This window comes from Rhododendron vialii, chromosome 5a (assembly GCF_030253575.1).
Source record: "Rhododendron vialii isolate Sample 1 chromosome 5a, ASM3025357v1".
Lineage (NCBI taxonomy): Eukaryota > Viridiplantae > Streptophyta > Magnoliopsida > Ericales > Ericaceae > Rhododendron > Rhododendron vialii.
The window spans coordinates 12,652,917-12,672,198 of NC_080561.1; the positions used below are offsets into that span (position 1 = coordinate 12,652,917).

Below are 19,282 nucleotides of genomic sequence, written 5' to 3' on the forward strand. Positions count from 1 at the left end.
CAGAGCACATTAATTCGTCACTTAGTAAAGGAAAACAAAGCACAACTGTTTAAAGAAAAACAGAGTACGATTGTACATAATGATCGACTTCAACAATGCAGCACAGACCGGGGGGGTTGTTGAATTACGAAATTACCAAAATTTGATTAGAAAAATTTCTCTCCTGACACTTACGCCTCACCTATCGGGGTGTAAAAGGTGATCGAGGCATATGCCTCGGTGCGCCTAAAGAAATTAGGTGACTGTCTTTGTGATTCACCGCCTAAATTTTCACGCCTTGAGCGTTTTGGCATTGCCTCACTGCCCCAATGCCCTGAGGCGAGCTCAGAAAACGCCTTTGAAAACATAGCTTGGTACCAAAAAAAAGGTTTGGAGGTTATTAGTTTCATTTCATGAGAACCAATAATATTGTTTGGACATGCTTATGAAACCTCTAGAAAATCTTTTTTTGCTTTGACATTGCTACCGTCGGCCAAAGGCTTAATTTTGCTATGTTTGTTTTATCACTTCTTCTCCAGATCCACTTCATCTCCTCCCTATCCTTTTCTGCGATCGATGAATGTATCATGGTCACTGGTTGACAAAACAAACTGTGGTCTAGGTATGCATATTTCTGAATCAATTTGTCACGTTTTATTTTACCTTGCTGCGGTCATTAACTTAGGGCTTATCATAAAATCCAAGTGGACGATTTTCCTTTTCGATTGAAAGTTTTTTCCAGTTTAGATTTTTTCTTCCCTTTCTCCCTATTATTTTTCCCTTTTTCTGTAAAATTAAAAGTACCCCAAAGTAATATTTGGTTTCATTAGTTCAATTTTTATTTATGAGGCAACAATGTTGTGTTTTGGGTTGTACTAGGGATAACCTGTGCAAATCCAACCCAAACAAGAAAGGTATAGATCTGGAAACCCTAGCTCCCTAAAATCGCCCAAACCACTTCCCCAGTTAATATCATCCTCCTGTTTTTTGCCTCACTCTCACCCTGAAAGTATGTAAGTGTTCACATTGGTTGTGTTTCTATAGATATAAAGGGAAAGATGAAAGACTCTGAAGCTAAGGGGTTCGAATAACACAGCTTGGCAAGTCTCCTATTTCCCGCTCACACCACCAGGCAATTACTATACTGATGCAATATTCCTTGATAACATATGTTTCGGGCTATGCTTACTTTCTTCTTTATTTTTTATCAAGCCTACTCAAAACCAAAATACACTGATGCACTAATGAATTCTTTGAGTAATTTCCTTAATTTGCAGGAGGCATGTATGGGTATATTGGCGACGAGGCTGCGCTTTTGTCACCCTATGTCTTATGCCATTGGTTTGGGTTGTATTGAGGTTAGCCTTTTCGATGGCACTTAAAAAATCCCTTTTGAAAAACTGTCGATTCTACGTTGTAAGCATTGCCTTTCGAAAAGGCAATACATGTTGTGGTTCAACTTGAAATTGAGTACTTGGGATGCTCCAAGGGTAATCAAGAAGCTGCTGGCTTTGGTAGAATGCTTAGGGATGACAAAGGAGCATGGATTTTAGGACATTTTGGGATGCTCCCAAGACTCGGATACATCTATATAACAATGCAGCTCAGCTTTGGTAGCTAAGCCATATTTTAGACCCTTAGATTTATTTATATATCAATGCAGCTCAGCTTTGGTAGCTGAGCCGTGTTTTAGACCCTTAGATTTATATACACATAAATCCTAGGGCTGAGATTTAATGGGTTCATACTGTGCAACTTTCATACCCAAGCAGCTCTCTCTCTCTCTCTCTCTCTCTCTCTCTCTCTCTCTCTCTCTCTCTCTCTCTCTCTCTCTCGATTCACGCATTTGACTCCTTTTGCTCTCCCACAAGCTTTCGATTTCAAAATTCAAACCGTCTTCTACTTTCCTGTCTCTTTTGAATCCCTCTTCAGCAACACAGTTGCATCCTCTCTCGCTGTCTCTCTTCCCGATACTCAAAACGCCATTAATGGCCAACTCTTGCCGACCATGACGCCACCACAATGGCGACCATCAACCACCAGTAACGCCATGTCGCCATCACTTCTCTCTCCCCCAGCGACCTCCATCGTGAGCCACTCCAACCACAGAAGCCGGCAACCACCAATCACACCACCCACCATTGAAGCCATCCTTTTCGTTCTGCGGCTCCCATCTTACTCCCTCTCTCTGAAACTTTGGTAAATCTCCAACTTTTCCCTAATTTTCCTTTTCAGTTTTTTTTGTTTCTTCCCGACATTTCTTTCATTTTCCCCTCATTTTCTAAGACCCCAAAATCTAAAAATAGGGTTGCTCGAAAATTGGGGCTTTTCTAAAAAAAAACAGGTCTATCCATATAACAATACAAAGGGGTGTTTTCAAATTCTCCCCCTCACAAATTAAACTTTTTGAGAGTTTTAAGGGTTGGGATTGACTTGGAGATTTGCTCCAATAGTTAGAATTTCTTTTCAATCTTCAAACTCGCTCAACAACATTGAAGGGCTGAGAGGAAATTCTACCCAACGGATACTATTAGTTCTGTTCAAAATTTGAAACGCACTCATGCACGCCCTATTCCCTTCTCTCTCTCTTACTTTCCATTTTTGTCTACCAACAAATGTCTCCTCCTCCTCCTCCTCTTCTTCTTCTTCTTCTCTCTCTCTCTCTCTTTCTCTAGATCCGTTGGTTTTGCTCCCCATCCTCCCACCCTCATTCCCTGCCGAACCAACTCTTTACCTCGCAACCGCGGTATCTCAGACTCAACCAAGCCACCACCGCAGCTGCAAGAGAAGTAAACTAAAAGGTAGTGATTCGATCTTTATGAGGGGCCAAACCATATATGTGTCCATTGATGTGATTTTTTCTCTTCTTTTTTCCAAATACAAATGGGATGCATACAATCAGTGCAAGGAAGATTATAGACTAAACAAAAAAGTAAGGGTTTTGTGTTTTTTACCTTAAATTTCTTTATCGTTTGTTCAATTTTAATTTTGTTGCTCGTGTGTGTGTTTTTTTTTCTGTCCCGCTGGGTGTGATGGTTTTTTTTTGGTTGTTTAACAAAAGGATAAGGATAACTTGGGTTTCATTATGTTAATTTTGTGTTGTCATTAGGAGTTGGGTTGTGTGATGCTTCATCCAGAGTGATACTTCTTTTTAATAACCCTTGCAGATTGCTTTTCTTTAATTTTTAGATGATGAAATTTTGTCTGACAAACATTAAGATTATTAGTGGCTTTTAGGCTATTATAATTCATGCCTTCCTTTTATGGTGTCATTCAGCCTATGTGCGGTGACTTTCAATAATTACCAATATTTAGGTTCTTGAGATGTTTTGTGTGTTTTGTGTGTTTTTAAGGTTATACAGCCTTTGCTATATTCAGAAGTGGGGGGAAAAGATTATACATGCCATATCCATAGAGAAAAAAGGTGAAATGTCGATTCAAAAGTTGTTGATTCGAATATACAGATGGGTAAGGACCTGGAATCTTTTATGTTGCGTTGCTTTACATTTGATTAATATCTTTTCATCCATGGCTATGTTTGTGTATTCTGTCAAAATCAAGTGAAGATTTTTGGGCTTTTAGGTCAAAGGGGCGAATTCCTGGATCTATAGTCTGATGCTTTGAAGCATTTGGTGCTTCATTAGCGTGAAGCTTCATCGTGCCTTCAACTCGGGTAAAATTTGTTTGATTTGAAAAGCCCTAATACCCGGTGCTCAAATAATCATTTGGGATTGTTAAATGCTTCAAATCCCTAATTTTGATGGTGTTTGATGCTTAGTCAAAGTGGCTAATCTTGCACCTCCCTCACAGTCTGTTTTTGCAACTCCATTTGCTCCATCTGGTCAGTATCCGACACATCCCTCACCCACTCCAGCATCTCATCCTGTCCAATTTGCGACCAAGCCAAGGCCTCAAATTCCTGAAGATGAGTGTAACTATTGCCATCAGAAGGGTCATTGGAAGCATTAGTGCCTTAACCATCCCAACCCAAAGGGATGAAATGTTACTCAGTCGACTGGTTCTCACGCCCCACATCAGTCTCGGCCACCACAACAGTATTCTCGCCCTCCTGCAGCCTTGGCAACACCGGCCTCCAGTAGTGCACCTCCAGAGTTTGATTATGAGCAATTTCAGCAGTATCAGGCTTACATGGCTGCCATTAGAGGGGGTTCCCCCAAGCTTCTGCCATGACTACCACTCACTCAGGTTTGTGTGGTTCTCCCACCTCAGGTATCCAGCCCACCACTTGGATTTTTGATTCTGGCTCTTCTCATCATATGACTCCCGATCTATCTCTTCTTAGTAATTGTGTGTCACTTGCTTTTCCTATTAGTATTGCCATAGCCAATGGTTCTCCCATGCATGTTGCTTCTATTGGTTCCATTTTATCTTCTATTGCACCGTCACTATCTATTCCAAATGTCTTTTATGTTCCTCAATTGTCTTTGAGCCTACTTTCAATCAACCAATTATCCGACTCTGGTTTTGATGTTGTTTTCTCTTCCTCTGGTTGTGTTGTGCAGGATCGGGATTCCAAGAAGCAGATTGGGGCAGGCCGTAAAGTTGGTGATCTCTATCTTTTGGAGCACTTGCATCTCCCAATAAAACCATCTTCCACTGCTGCGTCATCTTTTTGTTTAGATCATAAGTCATCTCCATTTTATCTTTGGCATTTTAGATTAGGACATCTGTCTAGTGAGCGTCTAAAACTTTTAGTTAAGTCAGGTCATTTGGGTCATATTTCAGTCAGTGATATTTCAGAATGCAGTGGTTGTAAGTTTGCAAAAATGTCAGCTTTACCTTTTAATAAAAATACTTCTGTTTTTACTTCGCCTTTTCAGCTTGTTCACACTGATTTATGGGGCCCTTCTCCGGTTGTTACAAAAGGTGGTTTTGTCTATTATGTCTCTTTTGTGGATGACTTTAGTCGGTATACTTGGGTTTACTTAATGACACACAAATCTGAGTTCTTTACGATTTATAAGAATTTCCATGCCATGGTTCAAAATTTGTTTTCTACATCGGTTAAAATTCTTCGGTCTGACTTGGGTGGGGAATATTCACTCTCAGAGTTTTATAAATTTCTAGATTAGCTTGAGACTATCCACCACCAATCATCTTGCACTGACACTCCTACCCAAAATGGTAGAGCTGAAAGAAAACATCGTCACCTTTTTAATATTGCTTGGTCTCTACTTCTGTCTTCCTCTGTCCCGTCCTGTTACTGGGGAGAAGCTGTTCTCACTGCAGCCTATCTCCTGAATCGGATGCCCACTCCTCTTCTCTCTGGTAGCTCTCCTTATGAGCGAGCTCACCGCTCGCTGTGTCTTAGGTGTTTTTTTGAGGTATGACATTAATCAAAAAGGGTATCGGTGTTATGATCATGTGACCAAAAGCTTTATGTTTCAAGGCATGTTGTCTTCTTAGAGCGTCTTTCCTATTTTACTCTTCCTCCTTGCACTGCTCCTGTAGCCAAAGAAGACTTGATTCATATTGACCCCTTTCCTATGGATATGGATGTGCCTCCCAAAGAGTACACCTCCACTCTTAAGGTATCTGATATTTCTACAGCCCCTTCAACATCACCTCGCCGTGCTCCGATCACCCAGGTCTATACCCGTCGTCCAACTTCTACAATTGCTCCCCAATCTGCCTCCACGGATCTTGATTTGCCTGCCCACCGGTATCCCCTCCACGACAATCGTCAACCACCGGTAAAATATGGCTTTACTAATAGCTGTTTGTCATCCTCTTATCAATCATTCTTTTCCCCCATTCACACTTATTTTGAGCCTAGGTCCTATAAAAAAGCTTGTAATGATCCTAATTGGGTGGATGCCATGCAAGCTGAACTTACTGCTTTTGCTCATAATCAGCCTTGGGAGTTGGTTTCACTTCTGGATGGTAAGAATCTAATCGGTTGCAAATGGGTCTACAAGGTTTAGACTCATTCTGATGGTTCTTTAGAATGGTATAAAGCCCGCCTAGTTGCGAAAGGATTTTCTCAAGAGTATGGGATTGATTACGAGGAAACTTTTGCCCCTGTTGCCAAAATGACCACTGTTCGCATGTTGATCTTAGTAGCCGTAGTGCATCAGTGGCCTCTTTCTCAGTTGGATGTAAAGAATGCTTTTCTCAATGGCAATCTCTCTGAAGAGGTTTATATGCGGCCTCCTCCTGGCTTCTCTCATCCTTCCGGTATGGTTTGTCGCTTGCATCGTGCTCTCTTTGGCTTGAAACAGTACCCTCGCGCTTGGTATTCACGCTTCTAGGATGTTGCTCTTCAGATTGGCTTCATGCCTAGCATGCATGACTCTGCTCTATTTCTCCGTCGCACCTCTCATGGCCTGGTACTTCTCTTACTTTATGTTGATGACATGATCATCACTGGTTCTGATTTTGCTGCTATTGCTGAAGTTAAAAGTCATCTCTTCTGTGAGTTCGAAATGAAAGACTTGGGCATGCTACGTTATTTCCTTGGTATTGAAGTTGCTTCCTCTCCTCAGGGGTATCTTTTGGGACAGTCTAAGTATGTTACTAATATCCTTCACCATGCTCGTCTCACGGATACAAAGACTGTTGATACTCCCCTTGAACTTCATGCCAAGTTCTTTGCCTCTGATGGTGTCCCCCTTGAGGATCCTACGGCATATCGCGAATTGGTGGGCTGCTTGGTTTATCTTACAGTTACTCGGCCAGATATTTCTTATGCAGTTCACATTGTTAGTCAGTTTGTCTATGCTCCTCGAACTACGCATTGGGCTGCCCTCTTACGTATTCTCCGTTATCTTTGTGGTACCTTTCATCAATTGCATGCTGATTTCTTCTACATCAAGCTTAACCCTCCATGCTTATGCTTATGCTAACTAGGCAGGTGATGTTAATGACCGCAAATCTACCTCTGGCCTCTGTGTTTTTCGAGGCAATTCTCTTATCTCCTGGAAAAATAAAAAGTAATCTGTTGTTGCCCTCTCTATCGTGGCAGCTGAATATTGTGCCATGGCCCATGCTACCTCTGAAATCGTTTGGCTTCGCTGACTTATTTTCGATATGGGGGTCTCTGTTACTACTCCTACGCCTCTTTACTGCAACAACAAGAGTGCGATTCAGCTTGCCCACAACTCGGTCTTCCATGAGCGCACGAAGCACATTGAGATTGATTGTCATTTCATACGCCAGCATCTCCAGTCTGGCACCATTGTTTTACCCTTCGTCTCCTCCACATTGCAGTTGGCTAATTGTAGGGAGGTATTCCCGAACAGGTCCAAGGAGGGCCCGAACACTTTATAAAGGGGAATCATCGGGGAAGGTATAGTATTCGGCAATATGGACCAGAAACATGAGAAGTCGCTGGTCCAGGAAGGTTGTACGGAGTCTTGGTTCAGAAAACATGAGAAGTTATTGGACCAAATAAAAGGATAGTGACATGTAAAGCCACTATCCAAGTAACTTGTTCGGCAATGAGATGGCCGAACAAGAGGAGAGCTCCTAAAGAAGGAAATGGTCCAAATAATTGATAAAGGACCAGTTACATGTGAAGTGATTGGTCCAGGCCGTCTGTTCGGCCATGAGATGGCCGAACAAGGAGAGAAGTCCTATCAGATGTTGAAGTAGAGGGAACACTCTGGAAGAGTCCAGAAACAGTGGTATTCCGTTAAAGAATGAGATCCCAAGAATGTAGGATCTGTAAAAGATACCCAACGGGAATGGGATGTTCGGCTTGTTATGGAAAAGAGTCCTACAAGGATTAAGGTAATGAACTGATAAAGGAATGAGAATCCAAGATATCATGGTTTTCCTATACGAGGTAGGAAACCTAGGGCAATATGGATACTTGGGCAGTAAGCATCCATGAATCTATAAATATAAGGTAAACCTAGAGGTGAAAGGTACGCAATACATTGCACTCTTACGTGACTTCCTATTGATATTTAGGGTTTATTATCAGTACGAGATACTAACAAAGGCATCGGAGGGCCTTTGCCACGAGAGGCAAAGGTGCACTCATACCTTGTCTGTTTTGCAGATCAGGAGTTCCGACGACGAATTAGGGTTCCAGTCAAGAGGCACGAAAAGCCGTTACAATCTAGTGCTGATCAAAGCACTACTTGAATTTGTCCACCTACAATTGGCGCCGTCTGTGGGAAACGAAAGAGTTCCCTTTGAAATACGACCATGGTGGAAGTAGATCCAGCAACACCGCACGACCCAAAGAATGTGCTAGATGGAGGAAGGGATAAATCACCACCTGGGGCTCTGAAAAAGCCTGAAGGCGGACACAGGAGGACCACGAGTAAGGGCCGCCCCCTTACCGTCCACGATGACTCCAAAAATAGAAAGGGAGAGACGGCTTCGAGATCCACGAGAAGGAGTAAATCCCATCGAAGGGATGAATCAGTTGCACGCTCTAGGAGTGTGCACCGTAGCGAAGACGTTCTTGATAAAAAGAGGCAAGAAATCGAGGAGTATGCTCGTCTGATTAAAAAACGAGAACATGAGATCAAAGAACTAGAGGGAATCAGGGAACATCCAGAGGATTCCGGACTATCTCGAAGAAATTCTAGAGGCAGTGGGTATGCTATGATACAATACAGAAAAGCTCCTTCACGAGGAAGAAGGAGCAGAAGCAAAAGTCCAACCCCAAGGCAACATAAAGCTTCTCCACGAAAAGAGAGGAGCAAGAGCCGAACACCGGAACGAAAGAGGGTTTCTCCAAGAAAGAGGAGAAGCAGACGTTGAAGTTCTACCCCTGAGGAGGAAGGGAATAGGAAACATCATAGGGACAGGTACGAAAGACCTGATTCCGATTGGGAAAGAACTAGACCCAACGAAAAGAAAGGACCAGAGGATGAAACCATGACTGCACGAGGGGCAGCACAGAAAGCACTTAAGAATATAGCATCCTCCCCTTTTGCAAGAAAATTACAGGAGGCTAAGTTGCCGACCAGAGTGAAACACAGAACGTTCATCCTCTACGAGACAGATGCTGATCCCGTGGCACATATACAGCATTACCAGCAGGCAATGTTTATGCATGAATGAGATGATGCAATTATGTGCAAGATGTTCCCGTCAAGTTTAAGGAAGGTAGCTTTGTCTTGGTTTCATAGGTTGGGTTCACGTTCCATCCGAACATGGGTGCAGTTGGCCGAAGAATTCACTGCACGGTTTTTGACAAGCAGAAAAGCTCCAAAAACTTTTGAGAGCCTTTCCTTTATGAAGCAAGGCGAGGACGAGCCGATCAGGAACTATGCAAAAAAGTACTGGGAAACCTTCAACAAGATTGAAGGTTGCAGCGAGGAATACGCGATAGCCACGTTCAAGACGGGTTTGCCTGTTCGGGGGGAGCTGCGTAAGTCCCTGAACATGAGTCCAGTGCAGACACTGGCAAAATTGATGGAACGAATTGAGCAGCACGCCAGAAACGAGGATGACATTCTTCGGGAGGATGGTAAGGTGGCCGCCGAGCAAGTAAAGGGGTCTGTAAAGAAAGCAGACAAGCCAGAACCCAAAACTTACCGAGAAAGGAAAAACTATGGGCAGGTAAAGAGAGAACTGTACAAGGATAAACAAGCTCCGGATCCCAAGTCATTTTTCTCAATAAACACGGTCTGGAAAGAGCCCATCTACAGGATTCTTTATCGAATAAAGAATCAACCTTATTTCAAATGGCCTCCAACTCTAGGTGGGAATAAAGATGCAAAACGTGCTACGAATCAGCACTGCAGCTACCATAAGGATTGGGGCCATATGATTGAGGATTGTGAGATGTCTAAATGACACCTTGATGATTTAGTCTCGCAAGGTTATCTCAAAGAATTTATCCAAGAAGATCCCAAGGATAAAGAAAAAGCAATGGAGTTGGATTACGAGCAGAATCCAAAGGGAGTAATCCATATGATACATGGATTAGCCGAACCTTATACGAGAAATGAGGTGAGATTACTTCAGAGAAAGATTAAACATGACCAACATGTGATGCAGTTGGGAAAGAAAAGAAGGCGTAATGAAGAAGCATGCAACGAGGGCATAGTTTTTACAGATGAAGATCTGGGAGGAGTCCAGGTACCTCACAATGATGCTTTAGTCATAACCCTACGAATTGGGGAATATGATATGGAAAGAATCCTAATGGATTCAGGGAGTTGCACCGAAGTACTATACTTCGATGCATTCAAAAAGTTGGGACTAACTCAAGAAGATTTAGTACAATCAGTAACCCCCTTGGTCGGATTCGGAGCAGGAGCAGTTTGGCCATTAGGAAAGGTAACTTTAACTGTTCGGGCTGGGACAGTGGTACTACGAACTGACTTCCTGGTTGTGGATGTACCGTCCTCCTATAACGTGATTATAGGGAGAACATGGTTACACAAGATGAGGGCAGTCTCTTCTACTTTCCATCAAATGGTAAAATTCCCAGGATCCAATGGGATTGAACAGATCAAGGGTAACCAAAAGGTAGCTCAACAATGTTTAGTATCCATCATAAAAAGAATCCATAATGCCCACCATGTCAATTCAGTGGAAATCCCAGATCAGCCGACCATCGAGGATATCGGGAAAGACCTAGCCGAGAGGGTAATTGAGGGTTTGAAGAAAATACAAATCAACGAGACTGATCCTGATAGGTATTTTTTAATTGGGGAATCGTTGCCAGCAGAGGAAGAGGCCGAATCGATAAGTTTCCTAAAGACTTATGTTGACGTATTTGCCTGGACACCAGAGGAAATGCCTGGGGTGAATGCTGACGTTATCTGTCATCATTTGAATGTAGATCCATAGCATAAGCCAGTCATTCAAAAGAAAAGAAGGGCAGCCGTACAGCACGTTGGTGCTGTAATTGAAGAAGTAGACCGTTTGTTGGAAGCCAAGGCAATAAGGGAAGTTTACTATCCAGAATGGCTATCCAATACTGTTGTTGTCAAGAAAAAGAATGGAAAATGGCGTGTTTGTGTAGACTTCATAGACTTAAACAAGTCATGCCCAAAGGACAGTTTCCCTCTTCCAAGGATAGACCAGTTAGTTGATGCAACTGCAGGATACGAACGAATGAGTTTCCTCGATGCATATCGAGGATATCATCAAATTGCCATGTTTAGGCCTGATCGAGAGAAGACCTCTTTTATTACACCACGAGGGCTATACTGTTACAATGTCATGCCATTCGGATTAAAGAATGCAGGGACAACATATCAAAGATTGACAACCATCATGTTCAAAAAACTGCTCGGCAAAACTATGGAGGTTTACATAGACGACATGGTGGTAAAGAGTAAAACTGGGCAAAGCCATATAGCAGATTTGAAAGAGGTTTTTGAAATCTTGAGGAAGTACAAACTGAGACTCAACGCCTCGAAATGTGTGTTTGGAGTCGGTTCTGGAAAGTTTTTGGGCCACCTTGTAACCATAAGAGGGATTGAGGCGAACCCCGACCAAATAAAGGCCCTACAGAATCTGCAGAGTCCTCGGACAACGAAAGAAGTCCAACGGTTGACTGGGATGGTAGTAGCTCTTAATCGATTTATTAGCCGGTCAAGTGACAAGTGCAGACCTTTCTTTCAGCTGTTAAAGAAAAGGGAAGGATTCAAGTGGGGAGCAGAATGCGAACAAGCCTTCCAGGATTTGAAAGGGTATTTGGCCTCTACACCACTTCTTTCGACTCTAGAACCAGGTGAGTCCCTAGTTTTGTACTTAGCTGTATCTAAGCATGCTGTGAGTGCAGTCCTCTTAAGAAATAAGGAATCCGAGCAAATCCCTATTTATTATGTGAGCAAAACATTATTAGATGTAAAAACAAGATATTTGCCCCTCGAGAAATTAGTCCTGGCATTAAGAACAGCAACCAGAAAATTGCCACATTATTTCCAGAGTCATAAAGTTGTAGTTTATACTGAGTTCCCATTGAAATCACTGCTACGAAAAGCAGACTTCTCGGGAAGGATCTCAACTTGGTTGGTTGAGTTGAGCCAATATGAAATCGATTATCAGCCGCGCACAGCGATCAAAGGCCAAGTGTTGGCTGATTTTGTGGCAGAATTCTCACCCACAGTAGCACCTTTGCCTCCTACGAGAAAGGAGCAGGAAACAAAACTACCCCTAAAGGAGAAACATGCCCGAACAAGATCCCCAGGAATGGAAGCTATTCGTTGACGGGTCGGTTTGTAACACTGGATCAGGAATCGGGGTTGTGCTTTTACCCTTTGAAGGGTCAATGTTAGAACTATCTGTTCGGCTAGGGTTCAATGCATCAAATAACGTGGCAGAGTACGAGGCACTCTTAGCTGGCTTGAGAAGTGCGAAAACCCTAAAAGCAGAACGGGTTAAGGTATATTGTGATTCACAGCTTGTAGTCCATCAACTGTCCGGGCAATGTGAAACCCAGAGCGAGAAGATGGTGGCCTATGTATAGGCAACCAGAGATCTGCTTGATACCTTCGAAAGGGTGTATATTGAGCAGATAAGTTCTGAAAAGAATGCTCACGCAGATTCGTTAGCATGGTTAGCTGCAGCTGTACCAACTGAGTTTAAAAGAAAGGTAGCAGTAGAGTATCTGACTGAACCGAGCATTGGGAGAAGCGTGGAAATGGTCTTGGACGTGAACCAGGGACCAAGTTGGATGGACCCAATTGTGGAGTTTTTACGAGACGAAATACTCCCTTCAGACAAAAAGGAGACTCACAAGATAAGAACCAAATCTGCTAGGTTTTGGTTATCCCCAGAAGGAAAATTGTATAGAAAGTCTTTTACAGGTCCTTATTTGCTTTGCGTGCATCCTGAAATGGTGCAAAAGTTCCTCCACGAGATTCACGAGGGAACATGTGGAAGCCATGCTAAGGGCAGGTCCATAGCCCATCGAGCAATCACCCAAGGTTACTAGTGGCCGTACATGCAAGAAGATGCTAAGGTATACGTAAAAATTTGTGAGAAATGTCAGAAATTCTCACCTATGATACGAATGCCAGCAGAAGATTTGGTACCACTGACGAGTCCTTGGCCATTTGCCCAATGGGGCATGGATATCGTAGGTCCGCTCCACAAAGCAAAAGGAAATAGGAGATTTTTGTTGGTAGCAACGGATTATTTCACCAAATGGATTGAGGCGGAACCTTTGGCTAAAATAACTGAACCTATGATAGAGAGGTTCGTATGGAAAAGCATAATTACTCGGTATGGGGTTCCTTATTCATTGATTACAGATAATGGATCCCAATTTCAGAAAAAGTTCAAAGCATTCTGTGCCCAGTATGGAATAAGGAACTACTACTCTACCCCAGCCTACCCTCAAAGTAACGGACAGGCAGAAGCTTCCAATAAAACAATTCTTGACGGGATCAAGAAAAAGTTGGATAAAGCAAAAAGGAAGTGGCCTGACGAATTGCCATTAGTTTTATGGGCATACCGAACAATGCCTAGGAGGTCTACGGGAGAGACCCCCTATTCATTAGCATATGGAACGGAGGCTGTTATTCCATTAGAAATCGGTCTGCCGACCAACAGAATCGCTTTGGTTGAAAGTGGAGGAAATAACAGAGCCCTGGAGATTGAATTAGATCTTGCCGAGGAACGACAAGAGCGGGCCCTGGTGCATTTGGCCTCATACCAAGAACAGCTAATAAAAAGTTACAATAAGAATGTACACCCACGAGAGTTTGGTGTCGGAGACCTTGTGCTTCGAAAGGTGCTCGGCAACACTAAGGTCGCCAATGAGGGAAAGTTGGGAGCTAATTGGGAAGGCCCATATCGAGTTACTGAAATCGTGGGCATTGGGGCTTATCGATTGGCAGACCTGGACGGGAACCCAGTGCCAAGACCTTGGAATGTCCACAATTTGAGAAAGTTCTTTATTTGAATATGTTTTTCTTTATGCACATCGTGATTGTGTGAGGGTTACGAACAAAACTCTCTTGTGTTTTATTAGTTGCAATGGGTACGAGTAACGCCCCCTTAAGTTTTGAATTCCAATTCAGAATAATGGAATGTTCTTCTTTCAAAATTTTTTTATTCTGGGTACTAGAATATGAAGTCTGCACTTCTTTTTCAACCATCCTTCATATTGGGGAGCAGAGAATGGTCCCATACGAATTGTTTGGTTTTCTTTTGAAAACGTACATATGAGCAATGTAGTTTGATTGCTTACAGTATGAATAAACTGAGGCATAAAACGAATTGTTTGGTTTTCTTTTGAAAACGTACATATGAGCAATGTAGTTTGATTGCTTACAGTACGAATAAACTGAGGCATAAAACGAATTGTTTGGTTTTCTTTTGAAAACGTACATATGAGCAATGTAGTTTGATTGCTTACAGTACAACTAAACTGAGGCATAAAACGAATTGTTTGGTTTTCTTTTGAAAACGTACATATGAGCAATGTAGTTTGATTGCTTATAGTACGAATAAACTGAGGCATAAAACAAATTGTTTGGTTTTCTTTTGAAAACGTACATATGAGCAATGTAGTTTGATTGCTTACAGTACGAATAAACTGAGGCATAAAACAAATTGTTTGGTTTTCTTTTGAAAACGTACATACGAGACATGTAGTTTGATTGCTTACAGTATGAATAAACTTAGGCATATATCCAAGCACGAATTAACACTTGGGTTGCATACGAGAAAATGCAAATATAGTTCAAGTACGAAACACGACATACATACAAGTACGAGAAACTTAAAATAAGTACGAGAAACTTAAATAAGTACGAAATACTTAGCTAAATTTGTACCCAGGGAAGAAGACGGGGTATCAAACACACAAACAGTATTCAAAAGCCATACAAGGCCACATATGGCCACCAAAACACCTATGATAAACCAAGTTTGGAACTTGTGTCATGCACATTCAAATTATACTCATTCGTCTTCAGTAAGATCTTGAATGGTTGCAGGAGCAGCTGGTGCAGTAGTATCCTCCGTGGCATTCTCTCCTCCAGGATGACCACCATTTACTTTCTTTTGGCCAGGGTTGGCCACGTCATCACCTGGTTTAACATCAGCGGCAGGTTGTTCGGACGTATGAACGTTTTGCTCTTCATCTCCCTCCTCCGTAATGTCTTCCTCAGGACCAGCAGCTGCACTTGGTAGTTCAATGTTGGTCCAGAGGGGAGACGATTCAGGTATCTCAGCTTTTGCAAGACACGCTGTCCAGGAGGCAACCCAAATCTGATCTTGTATCCCAGGCATTTGGTTCTTGTAGCTTTCCGTAGCTACTTTAATTCCTTCATTATATCCTCGCTCAAATGCAGCTTTGGCTTCGTTCTGACTTGCCTCTAGTTCTTTCAAAGTTTGGTTCAGACTGTCTTCCGCCCCCTTCAGCTTGCCTTTTAGCCCATCAGCTATCCCCAGGGCTTGGTTCCTCTCCCTCTCGAGCCTGATGATAGTCTGTTGAAGTTTGGTGTTTTCGCTTACAAGCTTGGCACGCTGGGGCTCGGACTGGCGAGCTTCTGGGCCATAGCCACCATCTTTTGCATTACCTGAAACATCCAAACAGTTAAACACAAATACCAAAAGATATGGTTTACAACGGGAAATTTTACCTTGGCATTATGGGACATGAATGAGCTCAGAAGGTTGTTAGGAGAGCTTGCCACTTCTTTCTGCATATCTCCAGGTAGTAGAAAGGCTTGAGATAGAGCAAGAGTAGTACCTTCAGACTCAACACTATCCCGAGCAGTGATAGCTCGATTCCCGTGAGTAAAAGAAGGAGCCCATGTAGGAGCTGGAGATGAAGAGGCTTGTGGGGGCCTTTCCTGAGATTCCTCCACTCGCTGACGTTTTTCTCAGTGGAGGGCTTCAATTTCTTCTGGGGAGAATCCTAGAGAAGCATCAGATTGAATCTGAGCACGACGACCATGACCTTGAGAACCACTTTGGTTACGAGCAACGTTACGACCCTGACTAGGAATGGTAAGAAGGCTCCCAAGGTCAATTGGCCGGTTCATTTCTGGAGGTGAAGGGGTGTAACCGCTAGATGAAGAGCTGGATGTGGAACTGGAAGCCTCTTCGGTGAGAGGAATTGGCTCGTCAGGAACTGGAGGTGTTCGAGAACGTCTTTCTTCTTGCTCGGGGAACGATCTTGAAGGACCTGCTAAAATAGTATTGTCGGCTGCGCGGGTACGCTGATCAATGAAACCACCGTATGAAGCTTTGTAACTAAGCAGAACCTAAGCTGCCCTTGCTCGGCCTGAAAGGTATGTCCCTTCACCGTTGAAAGCAAGTGCACGTCTAATATCTGCTACATGAACTTGAGGAGTTATGATATTATGGCCTCGATTGATGTTTGAAGCAGTAACATAACACAATGCACAAATAAATAGAAGCATGAGAAGGCTTTTTCTGAAAAAAAAGGACATGGATTAGGAGGAAAGCACTAACGTGGGCTCCCGAATATGTGAGGAGCATGAAAACCAATCACTCGGTCGTCCTCATCTCTGGGTTCGAAGTTGCCCGTAACAATCAGAAAGTCATCATCATCCCCTCGAGCAGAATCAGGAAGTTCGAGGACAAGTTTCTTTCTAGAATCCCTACTTTTTAAATAATATGTGAGGGCATCCCCGGTTCTGGAAATGCTGTATAAATGGTAGATGTCATATAAACCTAAAGAAGTCCCTAACATTTGATTTAGGGCATTTATACCCATAACCACTCGAAAGAAATTGGCAGAGACCTGCATTGGGGAAAGCCTATAGTATGCCAGAACCTGACGAAGCAAGGGAGCTAAGGGAAACCTAACTCCGCCCTCCACGACGGCTACTACAGGAATATGAAGGGTGTCGAAATCAAAACTTTCACGGATGGCATCCTCAGGAGCCAAAGCAGTAGCCACGTTTTCAGGAATCTCGTAACGAGATCTGAAACTTGACATGGTCTGAGGAGTATTACAATGCCTCCGAAATCTCCCCATAACCAGAAAATCTTGGTTCTTTCAATAAAGAAAAAGGGGGGACGGCGAAACCCTAAAAACGACTGTAAGCAATCAACGAGAGAAATGGAGCAAAGGGAAGAATGGTGACTTACGAATTGGAAGATGGAATCCCTAAAGCAGAAAAGAAGAAGCCTTGAGATGGTGAACAAAGCTTCAATGGCGGGTAAGCTCGAACTTTCTGCAGAGGGAGTCTAAGAGAGAGAATGGGGTTTTGAAAATGGGACGAAAACCCAAAAATACCCTAATAAGTGAGGTGGCATATGTGAAATGTCACCCCAGACGCCGTTTGAGTGTTCCGTTCCCCAAAATACGTCTGTCCGCATTTAATGTAAGCAATACAATGATCAACACGTGTAAAGCTTAGGACTAAAAAGCCTGTCCCGGCCAAACGAAGAGATGTTTTTGCCTTAAACTAAATGATGAAAATTGCACCGATACGTGAAATAAGGTGCAGGAACAGAATAAATTTGCTCAGTAAATTAAGAGCTTTACTCATCATCTGAGTAAAACATAACGAGTAAAGCTGGGGAGCAATTGTAGGGAGGTATTCCCGAACAGGTCCAAAGAGGGCCCGAACACTTTATAAAGGGGAGTCATCGGGGAAGGTATAGTATTCGGCAATATGGACCAGAGACATGAGAAGTCGCTGGTCCAGGAAGGTTGTACGGAGTCTTGGTTCAGAAAACATGAGAAGTTATTGGACCAAATAAAAGGATAGTGACATGTGAAGCCACTATCCAAGTAACTTGTTCGGCAATGAGATGGCCGAACAAGAGGAGAGCTCCTAAAGAAGGAAATGGTCCAAATAATTAATGAAGGACCAGTTACATGTGAAGTGACTGGTCCAGGCCGTCTGTTCGGCCATGAGATGGCCGAACAAGGAGAGAAGTCCTATCAGATGTTGAAGTAGAGGGAACACTTTGGAAAAGTCCAGAAACAGTGGTATTCTGTTAAAGAATGAGATCCTAAGAATGTAGGATCTGTAAAAAATACCCAACGGGAATGGGATGTTCGGCTTGTTATGAAAAAGAGTCCTACAAGGATTAAGGTAATGAACTGATAAGGGAACGAGAATCCAAGATATCATGGTTTTCCTATACGAGGTAGGAAACCTAGGGCAATATGGATACTTGGGCAGTAAGCATCCATGAATCTATAAATATAAGGTAAACCTAGAGGTGAAAGGTACGCAATACATTGCACTCTTACGTGACTTCCTATTGATATTTAGGGTTTATTATCAGTACGAGATACTAACAAAGGCATCGGAGGGCCTTTGCCACGAGAGGCAAAGGTGCACTCACACCTTGTCTGTTTTGCAGATCAGGGGTTCCGACGACGAATTAGGGTTCCAGTCAAGAGGCACGAGAAGCCGTTACAATCTAGTGCTGATCAAAGCACTACTTGAATTTGTCCACCTACAATTTCTTCACGAAAACCCATACCGTTGCTCGTTTCTACTTTCTCCTTGACAAACTCTCTCTGCCCTCGTACCTTGAGTTTGAGAGGGGGGGGGGGGGGGGGGGCGGGGGGTGTGTGAATATATATTCTGTATCTTCTTGTAATATGCTATTTTAGGACATGTATCGTAATCAAATCATAGCATAATCATAGGGTAATCATGTTGTAATCAAATCTTGTAATTTTCCTTTCTTAGGCGTAGCTTTACTCTATTTAAAGGTGTACTCACATCATTGTAATTCATTCAGAAATAACATCAGTATTTTCCGTCTTTGTTTCTCTGTTTTCTTTTAATGATTGCTATTCGCCATGTACATGGAACAAAGCCAAATACCTAAGTTAGTTGTCGGTTGAAATTTGTTAAAATTGAGATGGAAATGATGTTTGTTTAATCATTTTGTATAATAACTTGATTGTGTTTTAATTGAATCAATAGTTTTGATTGCCACATGAAGCCTATAATTTTGCTCTTGGATTGTCAAGGAAAAAATTGAAATCAAGCAAGAGGAATTATGTCAAAAATGTTCAAGTTTTTTTTTTGTTATTATGGCTATTGATCACCAATTTTTTGGACTATTAATTTCTTTCCTGACTACCTAATCGATAATCTCTTTATGAGGTTGATTGTGGACTTTTTGTTTGTGTGATTATTGGCAAGTGTTTAAAATGATTCTCTTTTTTTGTTTTGCTTTCAAATTAATTCTTTCGGTTGCACGAGTGTTACTACTTACCAGATGAATGGGAATTTTAACAAGCCATCGCAATCTAGCATTGGCAGTTCAAGTTGAATATTTTATGTTCTGTTTCTAATCCTATGTTTTCTTCATTTTTTTGCATCAAGTTGAATATTTTTCATCTGTAAATTACAAGTAAAGAAGGGGTGAATAATCAAAGCTTTGCAATTTTTGTTTACAAACA

The 19,282-nt window shown here is 42.4% G+C and overlaps 1 protein-coding gene across 1 annotated transcript; it reads left to right on the forward strand.

Annotated features, from left to right (window-relative positions):
* Positions 1–3,763: 3,763 nt before the first annotated feature.
* On the forward strand, positions 3,764–5,070 carry LOC131328048 (uncharacterized). The gene is made up of 2 exons (XM_058361174.1): positions 3,764–4,209; positions 4,503–5,070. Exons 1-2 carry the CDS (start codon positions 3,905–3,907, stop codon positions 4,582–4,584), a joined length of 387 nt encoding a protein of 128 aa, XP_058217157.1. The 5' UTR covers positions 3,764–3,904; the 3' UTR covers positions 4,585–5,070.
* The last annotated feature ends 14,212 nt before the right edge of the window (positions 5,071–19,282 follow it).

Bases quoted from the DNA above. Each gene is read 5' to 3' on its own strand.
- LOC131328048 (XM_058361174.1), top strand. From the start codon at position 3,905: ATGAGTGTAACTATTGCCATCAGAAGGGTCATTGGAAGCATTAGTGCC. The intron at 4,210-4,502 runs GTATCCAGCCCA...TGTGTTGTGCAG, and splicing joins GTGTGGTTCTCCCACCTCAG to GATCGGGATTCCAAGAAGCA.